This window comes from Rasamsonia emersonii, assembly GCF_000968595.1.
Source record: "Rasamsonia emersonii CBS 393.64 chromosome Unknown ctg1118621759962, whole genome shotgun sequence".
Taxonomy (NCBI): Eukaryota; Fungi; Ascomycota; class Eurotiomycetes; order Eurotiales; family Trichocomaceae; genus Rasamsonia; species Rasamsonia emersonii.
In genome coordinates, this window is record NW_013563325.1 from 22,872 (window position 1) to 36,354 (window position 13,483).

The window sequence follows — 13,483 nt, forward strand, 5'->3', positions numbered from 1 at the left end:
AGGCCTGACTATTGGGTGAACCTGCTGCATCCAACGCTATGCCTCGACGATGGATAGATAATAACGTGATCAGTTATCCACCAACACTACTCTGTAATATAAAATAATCGTGTGCAGCAGCGCCAAGCCCGCAAGTGGACACTCCATGGAATAAATCTCCCCAGGCGAACCCCACGAGGCCCAGCTAGAGTTACAACTTACCATTCCAAGGTATATATATAGCAAAGAGGGAACACAACGACCCACACCGCCTTGGGTTGGACGAACTAAGTACATCTAATACTTTGTATACACACACTAGGGATTGATATGGCGTGCAATCCTCCCTGCTGACCAGTTTTAGTCCTTATGATGAACCTCACCACTTTTCTCCTGATCATCATGATCGAGCTATTCCTGCGATGAGCCCTATCATCATGACCTGGTCAACACCTATCTTTCCTCTCTGCAAAGGGCAAGGCCTTGTCACGGTTGAAGCTGTCCAAGCTTGGCAGAGGAGAATGGCGGACGTCTTGGAGCTTGCACAATGCTCCTCAAATTTGCCTTATTTGTGGGAATTGTGATGTTTGTTTGGTGTTCATTCAGTTCTGTGACGAGCTTGACAATGTCGATGGCGTCATGCAACCTGGCCCACACGGTTCTTTTTATACACTGTACATACACCTCTCTCTTTAATGTACTTTGTTTTAATTTACCTTGTTCATCCCTCCTTCCATGTCTTGAATTTATTTCATTTTCTATCAGAACGATGGTCGACCGTGTCGTTGGTTCGATTGAAGACCGCATTGTTGGCGTCCTTGGTGAGTGATGGTTACTCGCCTGTTCTCTTTTCCTTTGCAGTGGACGGTGACAAACAGGTCCCCCAGGTGGCGGTCAGTATGCCCGATTGCTCAGCGAAGCTGCGAGCCGACTATCCATCCCCCTCGTCGTCCTCGATCCTTCACCAGCGTCTCCCGCCAAGCAGATTAGCGCCGTCTCAGTTTTGCACCCATCTCTTGCGCATGTTGATGGATCGTATTCCAATTCAAGCGACATCCATGCCCTTGCCGAACGTGTCGACGTCCTCACTGTCGACATTGAACATGTCGACGTCCAGGCGCTCTTCCAGATACGCGATCGATATCGCACAACGGGCGGTCACCTTGGCAAAGGCATCGACATCTTCCCATCGCCGGAGACACTCGCAATTGTTCAAGACAAACTCTCTCAAAAAAGGTTCCTAAGCAAGTGGGACATTCCCGTCGTCGAGTTCCTCGACCTTCCCGACCCAACCGTCGAGAACATCGCCCAGGCAGCGGAAACCCTAGGCCTACCGCTCCTCCTCAAGGCCCGCAGGAACGCCTATGACGGCCGTGGAAACTTTCTCCTTCGTGATCTCGCCGATGCACCGCGTGCGCTGAGCGCGCTCGGGGGTGCGCTCTATGCCGAACGTTACGCGACGGACATTGTGCACGAGATCGTCGTTGTCCTCGTCCGCAATATCAAGGGCGAGATTCGCAGCTATGGCGCGGTCGAGAACGTGCACTGCGGCAAGATTGGCCACCTCGTTCGTGCGCCGTTGAGACAGGGAGGTAAGGACGTCTCCATTCGCGCGCAGTCGCTGGCGGAGAAGGCCATCAGTTCACTGGGCGATGGTGCCGTCGGTGTCTTTGGCGTTGAATTCTTTGTCTTGGACAACGGTAAGTCTACATGAACCTTTTTCTTCCCCTAGCTACCTGTTATTGATGTGCACTCCGGGGGGGCTTGTCAGGTACTTTGCTCGTCCACGAGATTGCATCTCGTCCGCACAGCTCAGCTCATTATACGATCGAGGCCAGTGAGACTTCGCAGTACGAAAATCATCTCCGGGCGATACTTTCTCTTCCGCTTGGCAGCACAGCACTCAAGGTGTTCTCGGCAGCGACACTGAACCTCCGGGGAACGCCTGAAACGACGGAAGAAGTCCGTTCAGTCGTGCGGCGCGCTCTCGAAACCAAAGGTGCGACTGTGCATCTCTATGGCAAGAAGGAGTCGCCTGGCAAGTCCGAGTCGCCAAAAGGACGCAAGGTCGGCCACATCACCGTCGTCGGCCCCTCTGATGCCGATGTGAATGAACGTATCCATCAGATCCTGGGGTCATCATCACCTGGCGACGACGACCCGCTCCTACCGAGGCCGCCAAAGTCGCATCCCCTACCGCTCGTGTCAGTCCTCATGGGTTCCGATTCCGATCTTCCCACTATGCGCGATGCCGCGCGCATTCTGGAACAATTCAAGGTCCCGTTCGAGACTCGCATTGTCTCGGCCCATCGCACTCCATCGCTCATGGTCCGCTTTTGCAAGGAGGCTGCCTCTCGCGGCGTCCGCGTTATTATCGCCGGCGCTGGAGGCGCCGCACACTTGCCCGGAATGATCGCCTCGGAATCGAACCTGCCTGTTGTCGGGGTGCCTGTCAAGGGCCCTACTCTCGACGGCGTTGACTCGCTGCACTCTATCGTTCAAATGCCGGTGAGTTTTGCATAATCCCACAGACTTGATTATCTGACGCTTATCCGTCACGCCAGCGAGGCGTCCCCGTCGCGACGGTCGGCATTAACAACTCGACCAACGCCGCTCTGCTGGCCATCCGCATTCTTGCCCTCTCTGATCCAAAGTACAGCATTGCGATAGAAGAGTACAGGGCAAACATGGAGCGAGTCGTGCTCGAGAAAGGCGACAGGCTGTACGAAGTCGGCTGGACGATGGAAGTTGGAAAATAAGACAGACAGACGTATTATTTTTGTCTGCCCCAGGGTTTCCCATTAATTATGCGCAGCGTTCTTTTTTTTTTCCACGATAGATCCTTCATTACTTAGAATCAAACTTTATATAGATTATTGAACGGCAAAAAAAAAAACGTGTCATTAATTTACTAAAGGCTCCAACCCAAGTCTTTTTTTTTCAGCGAGCCCTAAAATCACCCGACTTAATCGCCGACTTCGGGAGCAAAGTTTTTGAAAAAAAAAAGCCTTGCATAGCATACTGTATGTAGGTCTAGAAAAAATTGCATAAAAAAAATGAGACATAATTGACGGACTATGTATGGAGGAGTAATCTAGTCTAGATTCTTTTGAATCTTTTTCTATTTCGACGAAAGGGAACGACCGCACGAAGATTTCTATCTATCTAATTCTAATTCTTCACTCCGTTCTCCTCCTCCTCCTTCCTCTCAGCCCAAACAGGCTCGTAATACCAGCGCGGAACAGGAAGCTCGCTCCTCTTGATGACGTCCTCAAAGTTGTAGTTGACGAGCAGCTTGCCATTGCGGAACACGGGACGGAGCAGATTCTCCTCCCCTTCCTCCTCCTTGACCTCTTCGCGGCGGACGGTGCGGTATTCGCCGCCGCGAAGCACCAGTGCGAGCCGGCCGCGCTTGGATTGTTTCTGACTGTCGGTCTTGGGCTTCTTGTAGATATCCTTCCATTGGCCGTCGATGTTGACTGCGTTCGCCTTCTGCGTGAATGCGAGCGTGTCGCGGTTGATGTATTGCAGCAGGCCGCCGCCCATGCCGAGATAGAGGTTGTCCGCCGCCAGGCCGCGACGATCGAGCTCGGCGTAGATCTGCTTGAGCCTCTCGAGCGTCAGGCCGTCACCTTGCGCCGCGCGGATATAGTCGGGAAGGACACGGTAGCCCTTGGAGTTGGTCGTCGAGCCGAATTTGGCCATCAGACCTTCAATCGTTTCACTAATAACGGTGGCTGGATCTCCGGAATCCGGTCGCACCAGGATCGTGCTGCCTGTTGACACAGATCAGTTTCGATCGACAGTAAAAACCGATCTATTGGAACACCTACCGCTATTAATGACCTCGTCCTTGAGTTTTGTGCCGAATATGTCCCTGACAGCGCCCTCCAAGTCGTACGAGTCGGATACAGCAACCACGAATCCCCAACCCTTGTACTGCTTGATCAAGTTGGCATGGGCATCGACCTCGCGGTCCTTCCCCCACGCTGTCACCGTCGAGTGCTCCGAGTTGGGTTGGGAGATGGCAGGATTCAGAGCGTTGTAGTAGAGAGTGGCAGCGAGCGATCCCGAGATGGTGTTGGTCTGCCGGAAGTTGATGAGATGGGCCATGCCGCCCAGAGCGGCCGACTCCTGCGAGCTCACTCCACGAGCGCCGTAGTCTTGCAGCACATCGCGGAGGATCTCGGGATGGTCCGAAGTCTTCTCGAGGGCCTCCCGGATGAGTTGTTTGGCGAGCCAGCTCGTGGTCGCAACTGACGTGGGATACCAGATGGCTCGCAGGAGAGCCGTCTCGATGAAACTCGTCACCCAGAAGTACTTTGGATCCGTATTAACGATCTGAACGAGGACGTTCTTATTGGGCAGGACCGTTCCCTCAGGGACGGCTTCAATCTCCACGGGCAGGTATCCATTGTGCTCATTGACGATACCGAGCCAACCCTCCCTGTTGAATGGGATCTGGTGCTGACGGGTGACGATCTCAGCCTCGTCAATGTCGTCAATGGTTATCGGACGCAAGAGGTGCTGCTTGATGAAGGCCTGAAGGCCAAAGAAGAGGTGGGCGGGGTAGGGGCCTCCGCGCGACTCGATATAGCTCGAGACATATCTGGTGCCAGGCGGGTACAGATTCCAGTGCGAGTGCTTGTAGGTGTCGGTGTTGAGGATGATATTGTTAAAGTTGGATAACTGTCGTGGCCCCATCTTGATTGTTTTGAAAGAGATGTAAAAGGATGAAAGAAAAAAAAATGTTTCGAATTGGAAACGGACGGGGCTACTTATGAGATCTCATAGAGTTTCCAGCAATCCCCGCTGCCCGAATTTCGTGATATGTTGAGAATATTGAACGATTCATGTTGCGGTTGCGTGCTACAAACGTCAACGCTATACGCCATGGCGTAATCTCATAGCAATCCCTAGTGCCCACCTTTCGTGATATGTTGAGAATATTAGACATGGCCTGGCTCACGGCCTACTCTGACCCGGCCTGGCTTTATTCTGTGTAGGGTTAGGATCTAGTTTCGATTTGAAAGTAGAAAATCCCGGCGGGCAGGTGGTGATCGAGGCAGCGAGGGAAGAAGAGGCCGCGACGACCACCATCCCCTCCCCCTGAACCCCCCCGTTTTCGCCCTCGCAGAGAACACAGAAAGAGTGAGTGAGTGAGTGAGTGAGAGGGAGGCATCGCGTAAAGTTGACCGGACAGAGGAGGAGAAGGTGATTCACAGCCAAACAGAGGGAGACTGGCTGGGTGCGGGTGAGTCGGGCCTGGAGGACGGTGAGGACGGAGGTGAGGACGGGACGAGGAGCGGGAGAGGCAAAGGCGGCAGAAGAAAGATTCCCATGCATATGTAACCTACATAAACAAGGGGAAGGCATGTTGCAGTCCACACTGCAAATGGGTGGTGGGTGGCTTTGAGACAATCAATCAAGTACCAGCTACATCAATGTACCCTATAGATTGAGGATTTATCAATATATATATATATATATACACCCCGTGCAGTTTCCTGATTCTGTACATACCCTATTCCTATTTTTGCTATTTTCAAGCCTATTATATAGAAGAATGATAGGTGTGAATGTTTCGATATCCATGATTCGTGGGCAATAAATACGAAGTACTATATCCTAAACAAACTTGCGGCAAGGCAGGCATGCAGGTACCAAGGTTAGGTAGGTATCACGAGATCCTCGCCAGCAACCTTAGTTATGCATCATACATACTTCCACAAATAAAATATTGATTATTAATTAATGGAAGATAACTATGTAGCTACTACGTTAGCGAACAGCAATTACATCACACTGTCATGTGCTCACATCCCTTGTAAGTACTAATACACGTGATCAATTTATCCTCAACACTACTCTGCATAAAAGAATTGTCTACTCTGTACAGCAGCGCCAAGCCCCGCGTGTGGACACTCGATGGAATCCATTTCCCGAGCCAATGAAGAGATCCATGGATACCCGTAGATAACATCGTACCTGAGTACGGTCCGGAGTATTAATTAGGTTAGGTACCTGAGCGTCGGTACTGTAGACACCTAAGGTATCTATCCATGGATATATTTTCCACATGCTCCCACAATAATAATAATAATAATAGCTACCTAGTTAACTAATCATTTACCTATGTATATATGTATGGACAGTACAATACAATATGAATGTATGGCGTTCTATTAATAATTGCGAAGAAAAAAGAGAGTGCGCTATATATATGCTTTTATCTGTACGGAATACATACTGAAAGATATACCCACATAGGTATGTAAATACATAATTATCTACAGGAGTTGATTATCATAGTGATGATTATCATTATTGCACGTCGACAGACTATGCTTTTGCGAAATCACGAGTCTACACTCCGGAAGTCAAAGTGGTTGATGGTGCTAGTATCATCCACTGCAATGTTATAGCACTCGTTTCCAGCAACAATCAGTTCATGTTGCTGCCAATATTCAATGCGAAAAAATATTCTATATTTCTGTCTCATCTTTGTGTCAACTTCATTCATGTGTCTTCTGCCTTGGCATCAAAATCACAGTATGTCCATGTCATCGTCATCGTCATCCATCTACAGGGGTATCCAATCCATGAACAAACAAAACTGAACGATATCTGGCAAGTTTGCGACAAGTCGGAAATCTTCCATCAACACGGTTCATCGGGTATATATATAGCGCATTGCAACGACAGCGAAATCGTTCGTTGTGTTTTCCTCCCTTCGTGAAGAGTTTGTCTTTTGCAATCGAAGCACTCCAGGCGATGTCGCCATCATGCAGACTTGTTGCCGTCCACTTTCTCCCACTCGCTGTCCGTACTCACGTATCCTGAGCTCTCCGCTCCCGCATTGCGCCGTTCTCGCAGCGCTCCATCCTCAGCTGTACCTGCAGGACTGGCTGCAGCAGTCGACTTTGTAGTAGTAGTATTGGACGCGCTTGCAGCGGCTCCTCTGCGTCGTCTGCTCCCAGACACGCCCTCTGTCTCTGTCTCCGAGTCGCTATGATTCTCCTTCTCAGCGAGCTGGGCTTTCCGCTGCTCTACCTCTTCGCGAGCCCGGATCGCCTGGACTTCTCTGGCGAACCAGTTGATCGACCACCACAAGGCGGCACACAGGAACGACAGCACGACGAAGTGGATGCTGTACGTGGCGAGCAGGAGCAGGAAGAGCAGGACCTGCAGCGCGGCGAACGTGGCGTTGGTCGCCACGAGGAGGGACGGGGTCGGGCCGGGAGCGAAGATGCTGGACCACAGGTCCTCCACAAACGAGGTCGCCATGCTGCAGCGAGTAAACAACGTCAGTCGATGAATCTAGAGACCTAGAGGACGCGTCCCAGGCAAGGTCAGCACGCTCGTCCTCGTCGTCGGAAACTGGTTTCCGAGACGGGGGGGCGACCTACGATCAATCACAGCGAAAACAACGACGCGAGTCGCGCTGATGACGACAAGATAAGGTCCAGAGAGCCACGGCAACGCCCCGGCAAGCACGAGAAGCAAGCAGAGGCCGACCCGGGCAGAGGGAAAGGTGTGACAGGATGGCGTCGGCAATTGAGATGGAACGGGATGGATCAGAAAAGCGCCTCAGTGGAGCATGGAGCACCACTCCCCCAGCACGTAGCGCGCTTCCGGCCTGATCTAGGATCAATCCAGGCAACGGGCGGAAATGCACCCCGTGGGGAAAATTCTACGGGCCTGGAGAAGCGTGCGAGATGGAGCTGGCCTGGGGTATGCTGCAGACGAGGTTGTTTCTGCGGGATTCCGGGTGTTGCACCTGCGCCCGCCCGCTCACGTGCGGGGTGCCGCCCGCACTAACGGAGCCTGCCGACTCGCCTGCGGACAACGTCCCTCGCTTGCTAAGTAGTTGCTGCGGCTCTCACGCCCAGCAGCCCTGCTGAGAATTCTCCCGCCGAGGCTGCGGGTGGCTGTTGCTTGACTGTAGACAAGACCAGGCCCGACGTCATCGCTGGTGAGCGTGGCCTTGGCGCTGCCGTTCATCCAGGAGCGCATGCTCTGCCCTCGCAGACGTGAGCACTCGTGCCGCATGCGCTTCCATCTGTCAGTAGCGGAGAATTTGGCTCTGCTGTCAAACCTGACAGCAGGCCAGCCGTCTCGACGCGCAATGACGGTTAGTTGGTTGTTGGACGCCACAAAGGGCAGAAGGATTGAAGCCCTACGCCAGTAACGCCACAGAAGTTAAAATCCCTCACAGCCGCAGCATTCGACCTTGCGTCCAGAACACCCCCCTGCCTAGACAATTGTTATTCTTTTTTACACTCTGCTGGCGTTGGGTAGCCAAGGCTTTGCACAAAAAAAGTTTTTTTTTCTCGCCAAACCTCCGCAATTGGCAATTGCTGCCACGGGAGCAGGTCTCCGAGCCGCTCTTTTGTGCCAGATCGAAGCAACGGCGCTGGCTGCGCCTATTTTGCTTTTTGCCCCCTGTTGAGATTCATATGAACTCTTCCCTACGCCACTAGCCGTCACTCGACCTATGAACGCCTGCATGTGATGCGCGGTGGCTTTTTGCCCCAAACGCCATCTACTTCGACTGCCCTTCCCCCGCCCTTGCTGGATTTCGCTCAGAAACATGGCCAAAAAAAACTCACTCAGAAAAGGCCATTGCTGTAGAACATCTTAAGCAACGCTTTCAACCTTGCTTCTAGTACCTTCCTTCTGAAGCAGGTCGCAGCGTTTCTGCGATGGTGAGGGAGACTTTTCCCGTTGCAGGATGGTGGAGCCTGGGCGACAGCGGTTCGATGGCATTCTACAAGCTCATCCAAGCGCTGCAGGTCAGATAAGCCCACCGCTGCAACTAAAACACGACGACAAAACGTCTCATTCGACCGCACGCATCTTGACCATGTGCTCCGCAGCCTGTGCCCACTCGACTCCCTGCCCTCCCGGGCAGGCGGTCAATCTATCATCTGTAGATTCTCTTCGCTTCCAGCTGGATTCTTCGCGGTTGTTCCACCGCAGCATACCCAGCGAGGAAAGGTTTCCTGGCTGGGGCTGTCTTGACCTCATCCCCCTCCTCCTCGCTGCGACGAATCATGGTCCTCTGTAGGAGTCGGGCTTTGCCCGTTCAATCTGGCAAAGGAAGTTTAATTAAACGACCAGTTTGAAGTTATATAAACTGCTCCCGCTCCCGCTCCCCCCCCCCCCCCTCCTCTCTCCTCCTGGAATCCCATCCTAGGCTTCTTCCCAAGCCGTAGGCCACCCTCGACGACTGGCAACGTCACCCCCCTCCCCCCCCCCAATTCAAACCCCAGCTCGCATTACTTGCTTTTCTGGAGCATGGCGACGGACGGCAAGCTCGACACGAAGGATACCGTCAAACCCCCAGAGTCCCCCTCCCTGCATGGGGTCACCCACCATGCGGAGGCGGTCTTTGGCAAGGACACCTACGGCCCTCCGGGCATCCGGGGTCTGTTCCACAACCCTTTTGTCTTTCTCTGTGCGGCGTGTGCCACTCTGGGTGGTATGCTCTTCGGCTATGACCAGGGTGTCGTCTCCGTCATCCTCGTCATGCCGCAGTTTCTGGAGAAGTTCCCCCGCGTGTCCGAAACTGCGGCCGGCGCCGGGTTCTGGAAGGGTCTCATGACCGCAATGATCGAGCTGGGAGCCTTGTTGGGAGCTCTGAACCAGGGCTGGATCGCCGATAAGATCTCCCGTCGCTACTCGATCGTCGTGGCCGTGGTGGTCTTCACCATCGGCTCCACCCTGCAGACGGCCGCTGTGGACTATGCGATGTTGACGGTGGCCCGGTTGATCGGTGGCATGGGCATTGGCATGCTCAGTATGGTCGCTCCTCTGTACATCAGCGAAGTCAGCCCGCCTGAGGTGCGTGGAACGCTGCTGGTGATGGAGGAGTTCTGTATCGTGCTGGGCATCATCATTGCCTACTGGATCACGTACGGAACTCGCTTTATGGCCGGCGAGTGGTCGTGGCGACTGCCCTTCCTGCTCCAGATGATCCCTGGCTTCGTCCTGATTGCAGGCGTCACGGTGCTGCCATTCTCCCCCCGATGGCTCACCTTCAAGGGCCGCAAGGAGGAAGCTCTGGAGAGCCTGACGAGACTGCGCCGACTGCCAGCGACCGACAAGCGAGTCCGTCAGGAGTTTCTGGATATCCAGGCTGAGGTGCGCTTCCACAAGGAAATCCGAGCGGAGAGACACCCGAACCTGCAGGATGGGAGCAGGAAGAGCGAGATTCTTCTGGAGATTGTGTCCTGGACCGACTGCTTCAAGCGCGGTTGCTGGCGCAGGACTCACATCGGCATTATGATCATGTTCTTCCAGCAGGTACGTATCACCTGACCGCGCGCTCGTGATCGGGTGTCTAACGGGAGAATTAGTTCGTCGGTATCAATGCGCTCATCTACTACTCCCCGACGCTGTTTGAGACCATGGGTCTCGACTACGACATGCAGCTGGTCATGTCCGGCATTCTGAACGTCACCCAGCTCGTCGGTGTCGCAAGCAGCATCTGGACGATGGACAAGGTCGGACGCCGTCCGCTGCTGCTCATCGGATCGGTTCTGATGTGCATTTCCCACATCATCATTGCCGTCCTGGTCGGGCTCTTTGACAAGGACTGGCCTGCGCACCGCGCCCAGGGCTGGACGAGTGTGGCGTTCCTGTTCTTCTACATGCTCAGCTTTGGAGCTTCCTGGGGTCCTGTGCCTTGGGCGATGCCATCAGGTGAGCAATCTTCCGACAATTGCAATCCATGATTCATGAACTGATTGATTTCCGCAGAGATTTTCCCGTCCTCGCTGCGCGCCAAAGGTGTGGCCCTGTCGACCTGCTCGAACTGGCTCAACAACTTCATCATTGTAAGTTCGGCTGATTTTCTGCGTCTTTACGGAGTTATTTTTCTGCGTATTCACGGGGTCGTGTGACTAACTGGTCTTTCCCTCCAGGGTCTCATCACTCCTCCGCTGGTGCAGAATACCGGTTTCGGCGCTTACACGTTCTTCGCAGTCTTCTGTCTGCTGTCCGGAATCTGGACGTACTGGTTCGTCCCCGAGACCAAGGGGCGGACGCTGGAGCAGATGGACCACCTGTTCAGGGACAACACGAGCGAGTTCGAGGAGCAGCGCAGAAAGGCCATCGAGGCCGAGCTGCTGCAACAAGAGGCTCAAGCCGCTGCGCAGGTTTGAGTGTGAAGGAAGGACAGACACAGGGTCGGTCTTGTGTCTCTGGCATGTCGACAATTAAATTAACGGTCCTGTTGTCATGTGTCATGGGGCGGCATTGTGAAATTTATTTCTGAGGTGCCGGGTCTTGACTCCAATTTCTTGAAAGACGCGGTGCGTTGAGCTGTACTGTACATATACGTAACGAGTTATGATGTGAATGCCTTAGCGATGTGTTTAGTCGATGTAAATAATGGAAAATAAATATTTTCAAAAAATGAATAAAATAAGGAAATCCAATTTAGCTCGCTGACCTTTTCGACAGACATCACCAAAGTCTGTTATTTGGTGTTTAGAGAGTTGGCAATCTGGTTGTGTGAAGCCAGCGACTGCGGTGATAATGAAGGGGACTGACTTAAATGCACTGTTTGTAAATTTATATATTTTTTGCTTTGTATGGCGTACTATATCCACACTATTAGCAGTATTAACATTGGAAACGTTCCTTTTTTTTTTAAAAAAAAAACACTCCGAGGGGAAAAATCTTCAAGTCTACCAAGGCGAACGAACTGTTTGAGAAGGCAAAAAAAAAGGGAGAAAAAAAAATGTAGCGTCATTCACAAGATACACTTCTAAACAAAAAACAAAGAGGAAAAAAGGAGAAAAAAGAGAAAGAATATTCATTTCAACATAATTACAGGGTAAACATTACTTTTTTTTTCTCCTTGAATTTATTTACTTATTTAGTTAATAATAAAATAAAATAAATGGCCTTATGGAGGAGTAGGTAGTTAGGATCTTTATCCTTGCTGAATCTCTAATTTATTACTCCGTACGGAGTAATTCGAGCTAAGAAAATCAGATATCTGATCAAAAAAAGGTCCGAGAATATGCGAGATAGATACTTTAGATAGATAAGAAAGGAAGGTTGCAGAACAGAACAAAACAAAACAAAACAAAATAACCTTGGAACTCCGCAATATTAATAATTAATAATATATTAATATACTCCGTACGGAGTATCTTCCTGACTGAAGTGAAATTGATGCTCGAAGCAACAAACTCGAACCGGCGTAACTCTCTGTATTATTCAATCATTTATCAGCAATAATCAGCAATTTTAGGGTGACAGTTACCTACCTAGATATAGATCTAACCCCCCATACTATACCTTCAAGGGAAAGACTGCCGGCCAATCACTGCCCTAATAATAATGAACCCTTTTATTATTTTATATAATAGGTATGCTGTGCGGAGCGCCACGTTAAGTACGGAGTACCTACCCGGGTTCCCTAACTTAGGCAGGAAAGCTACCTTACTAGGCTAGCTAGCTAAGCTCCACTTTTTTAACGGCTTTTGATCTTTTGGAAACGATCTACGGAGTAACTTACGGAGTACGGAGTACCTACGGAGTATTCTGCACTCCGGATGAGTTCTTCCGCTAGCTTTGCATCTATCGGCTACATGTATCCTTGAGGCTTGACGTGCGCTTGCATGTTTCCTTCTATTACTCCGTACGCCGTACTCCGCACTCCGTACAGTACTCTGTACTCTTTAACCGAGGCAGAAAAATTGGAGAAAGAAAAAAAAAGAGGAAAACTTTCATGTGGGCTACGCGACGGGCCGGACCAGACCTCTGCCGGAGTTACCATAGAGAGCATTGAGGCATTCTGCGAATCGTGGATGATCGACTAACTAGTGCAACCCATCATCCACTACTCTCTTGATCCGCTGCCCCAGTTAGCGATTACGGGGAGTTATCGCGGTTCAGCTTGGCCATCTCTTTATCAGACTGCACAGACTGAAGATCTCTGTATCTGCTATCATAATACGTTGTTAATAATGATGATGAATTGAGGGATGATGAGTTGGTTGCTATCACATGTGAGCCTGCTGGACAATTCGCGAAGAGTCTTCCAATTCTCGTCATGGGCGCTGGTGGCTGGTCTAGAATGGCCGGAGATTTGAATCTGCTTGCGGGTGATTCTAGAAGCAGCAGAGAACCTGATTAAAAACCACGTGTAGGAAAAAAAAAGACGCAGATGTTGGGCATAAACGCGTTTTGTCTTCTCGATATCGACTTGTTACGATGGAGTTCGGCAGTTTGTTTAGAATATCGTCAACGGCGTGATTATCTCGCAGTACGGAGAAATAGGGAAAAAAAAAGACTCAGCAGATACTCCGTAGATCAACATGGCACGACTAAGGCCGTGCCATGGCCCCCAAAAGCAGTGCGTTAAAAAAATAATTTCGCATGGAACGGTAAGGCGTGAATCAGCGCATCTTGAATCTGAAACGACCTTCGAAAGAGACGGGACTGATGAGAGAAAAAAAAATTTTTTCTCTTCGTCATTTTTTTT

At 51.3% G+C, this 13,483-nt stretch overlaps 4 protein-coding genes across 4 annotated transcripts; 3 read left to right on the plus strand and 1 right to left on the minus strand.

Annotated features, from left to right (window-relative positions):
* Positions 1–748: 748 nt before the first annotated feature.
* T310_0759 (phosphoribosylaminoimidazole carboxylase) lies at positions 749–2,738 on the plus strand (the record flags this gene model as incomplete). Its single annotated transcript, XM_013476370.1, has 4 exons — positions 749–800; positions 867–1,679; positions 1,751–2,487; positions 2,544–2,738. The coding sequence occupies 4 exons, from the start codon at positions 749–751 to the stop codon at positions 2,736–2,738; spliced, it is 1,797 nt and encodes a 598-aa protein (XP_013331824.1).
* Positions 2,739–3,150: 412 nt separating this feature from the next.
* T310_0760 (Nicotinamide phosphoribosyltransferase) lies at positions 3,151–4,683 on the minus strand (the record flags this gene model as incomplete). The annotated part of the gene is made up of 2 exons (XM_013476371.1): positions 3,151–3,755; positions 3,813–4,683. The coding sequence occupies 2 exons, from the start codon at positions 4,681–4,683 to the stop codon at positions 3,151–3,153; spliced, it is 1,476 nt and encodes a 491-aa protein (XP_013331825.1).
* A 2,307-nt stretch (positions 4,684–6,990) lies between these two features.
* Positions 6,991–8,431, plus strand: T310_0761 (uncharacterized protein; the record flags this gene model as incomplete). The annotated part of the gene is made up of 4 exons (XM_013476372.1): positions 6,991–7,285; positions 7,331–7,690; positions 7,850–8,012; positions 8,281–8,431. 4 exons carry the CDS (start codon positions 6,991–6,993, stop codon positions 8,429–8,431), a joined length of 969 nt encoding a protein of 322 aa, XP_013331826.1.
* Positions 8,432–9,279: 848 nt separating this feature from the next.
* On the plus strand, positions 9,280–11,147 carry T310_0762 (MFS monosaccharide transporter; the record flags this gene model as incomplete). Its single annotated transcript, XM_013476373.1, has 4 exons — positions 9,280–10,287; positions 10,341–10,686; positions 10,744–10,820; positions 10,908–11,147. The coding sequence occupies 4 exons, from the start codon at positions 9,280–9,282 to the stop codon at positions 11,145–11,147; spliced, it is 1,671 nt and encodes a 556-aa protein (XP_013331827.1).
* Positions 11,148–13,483: the final 2,336 nt, after the last annotated feature.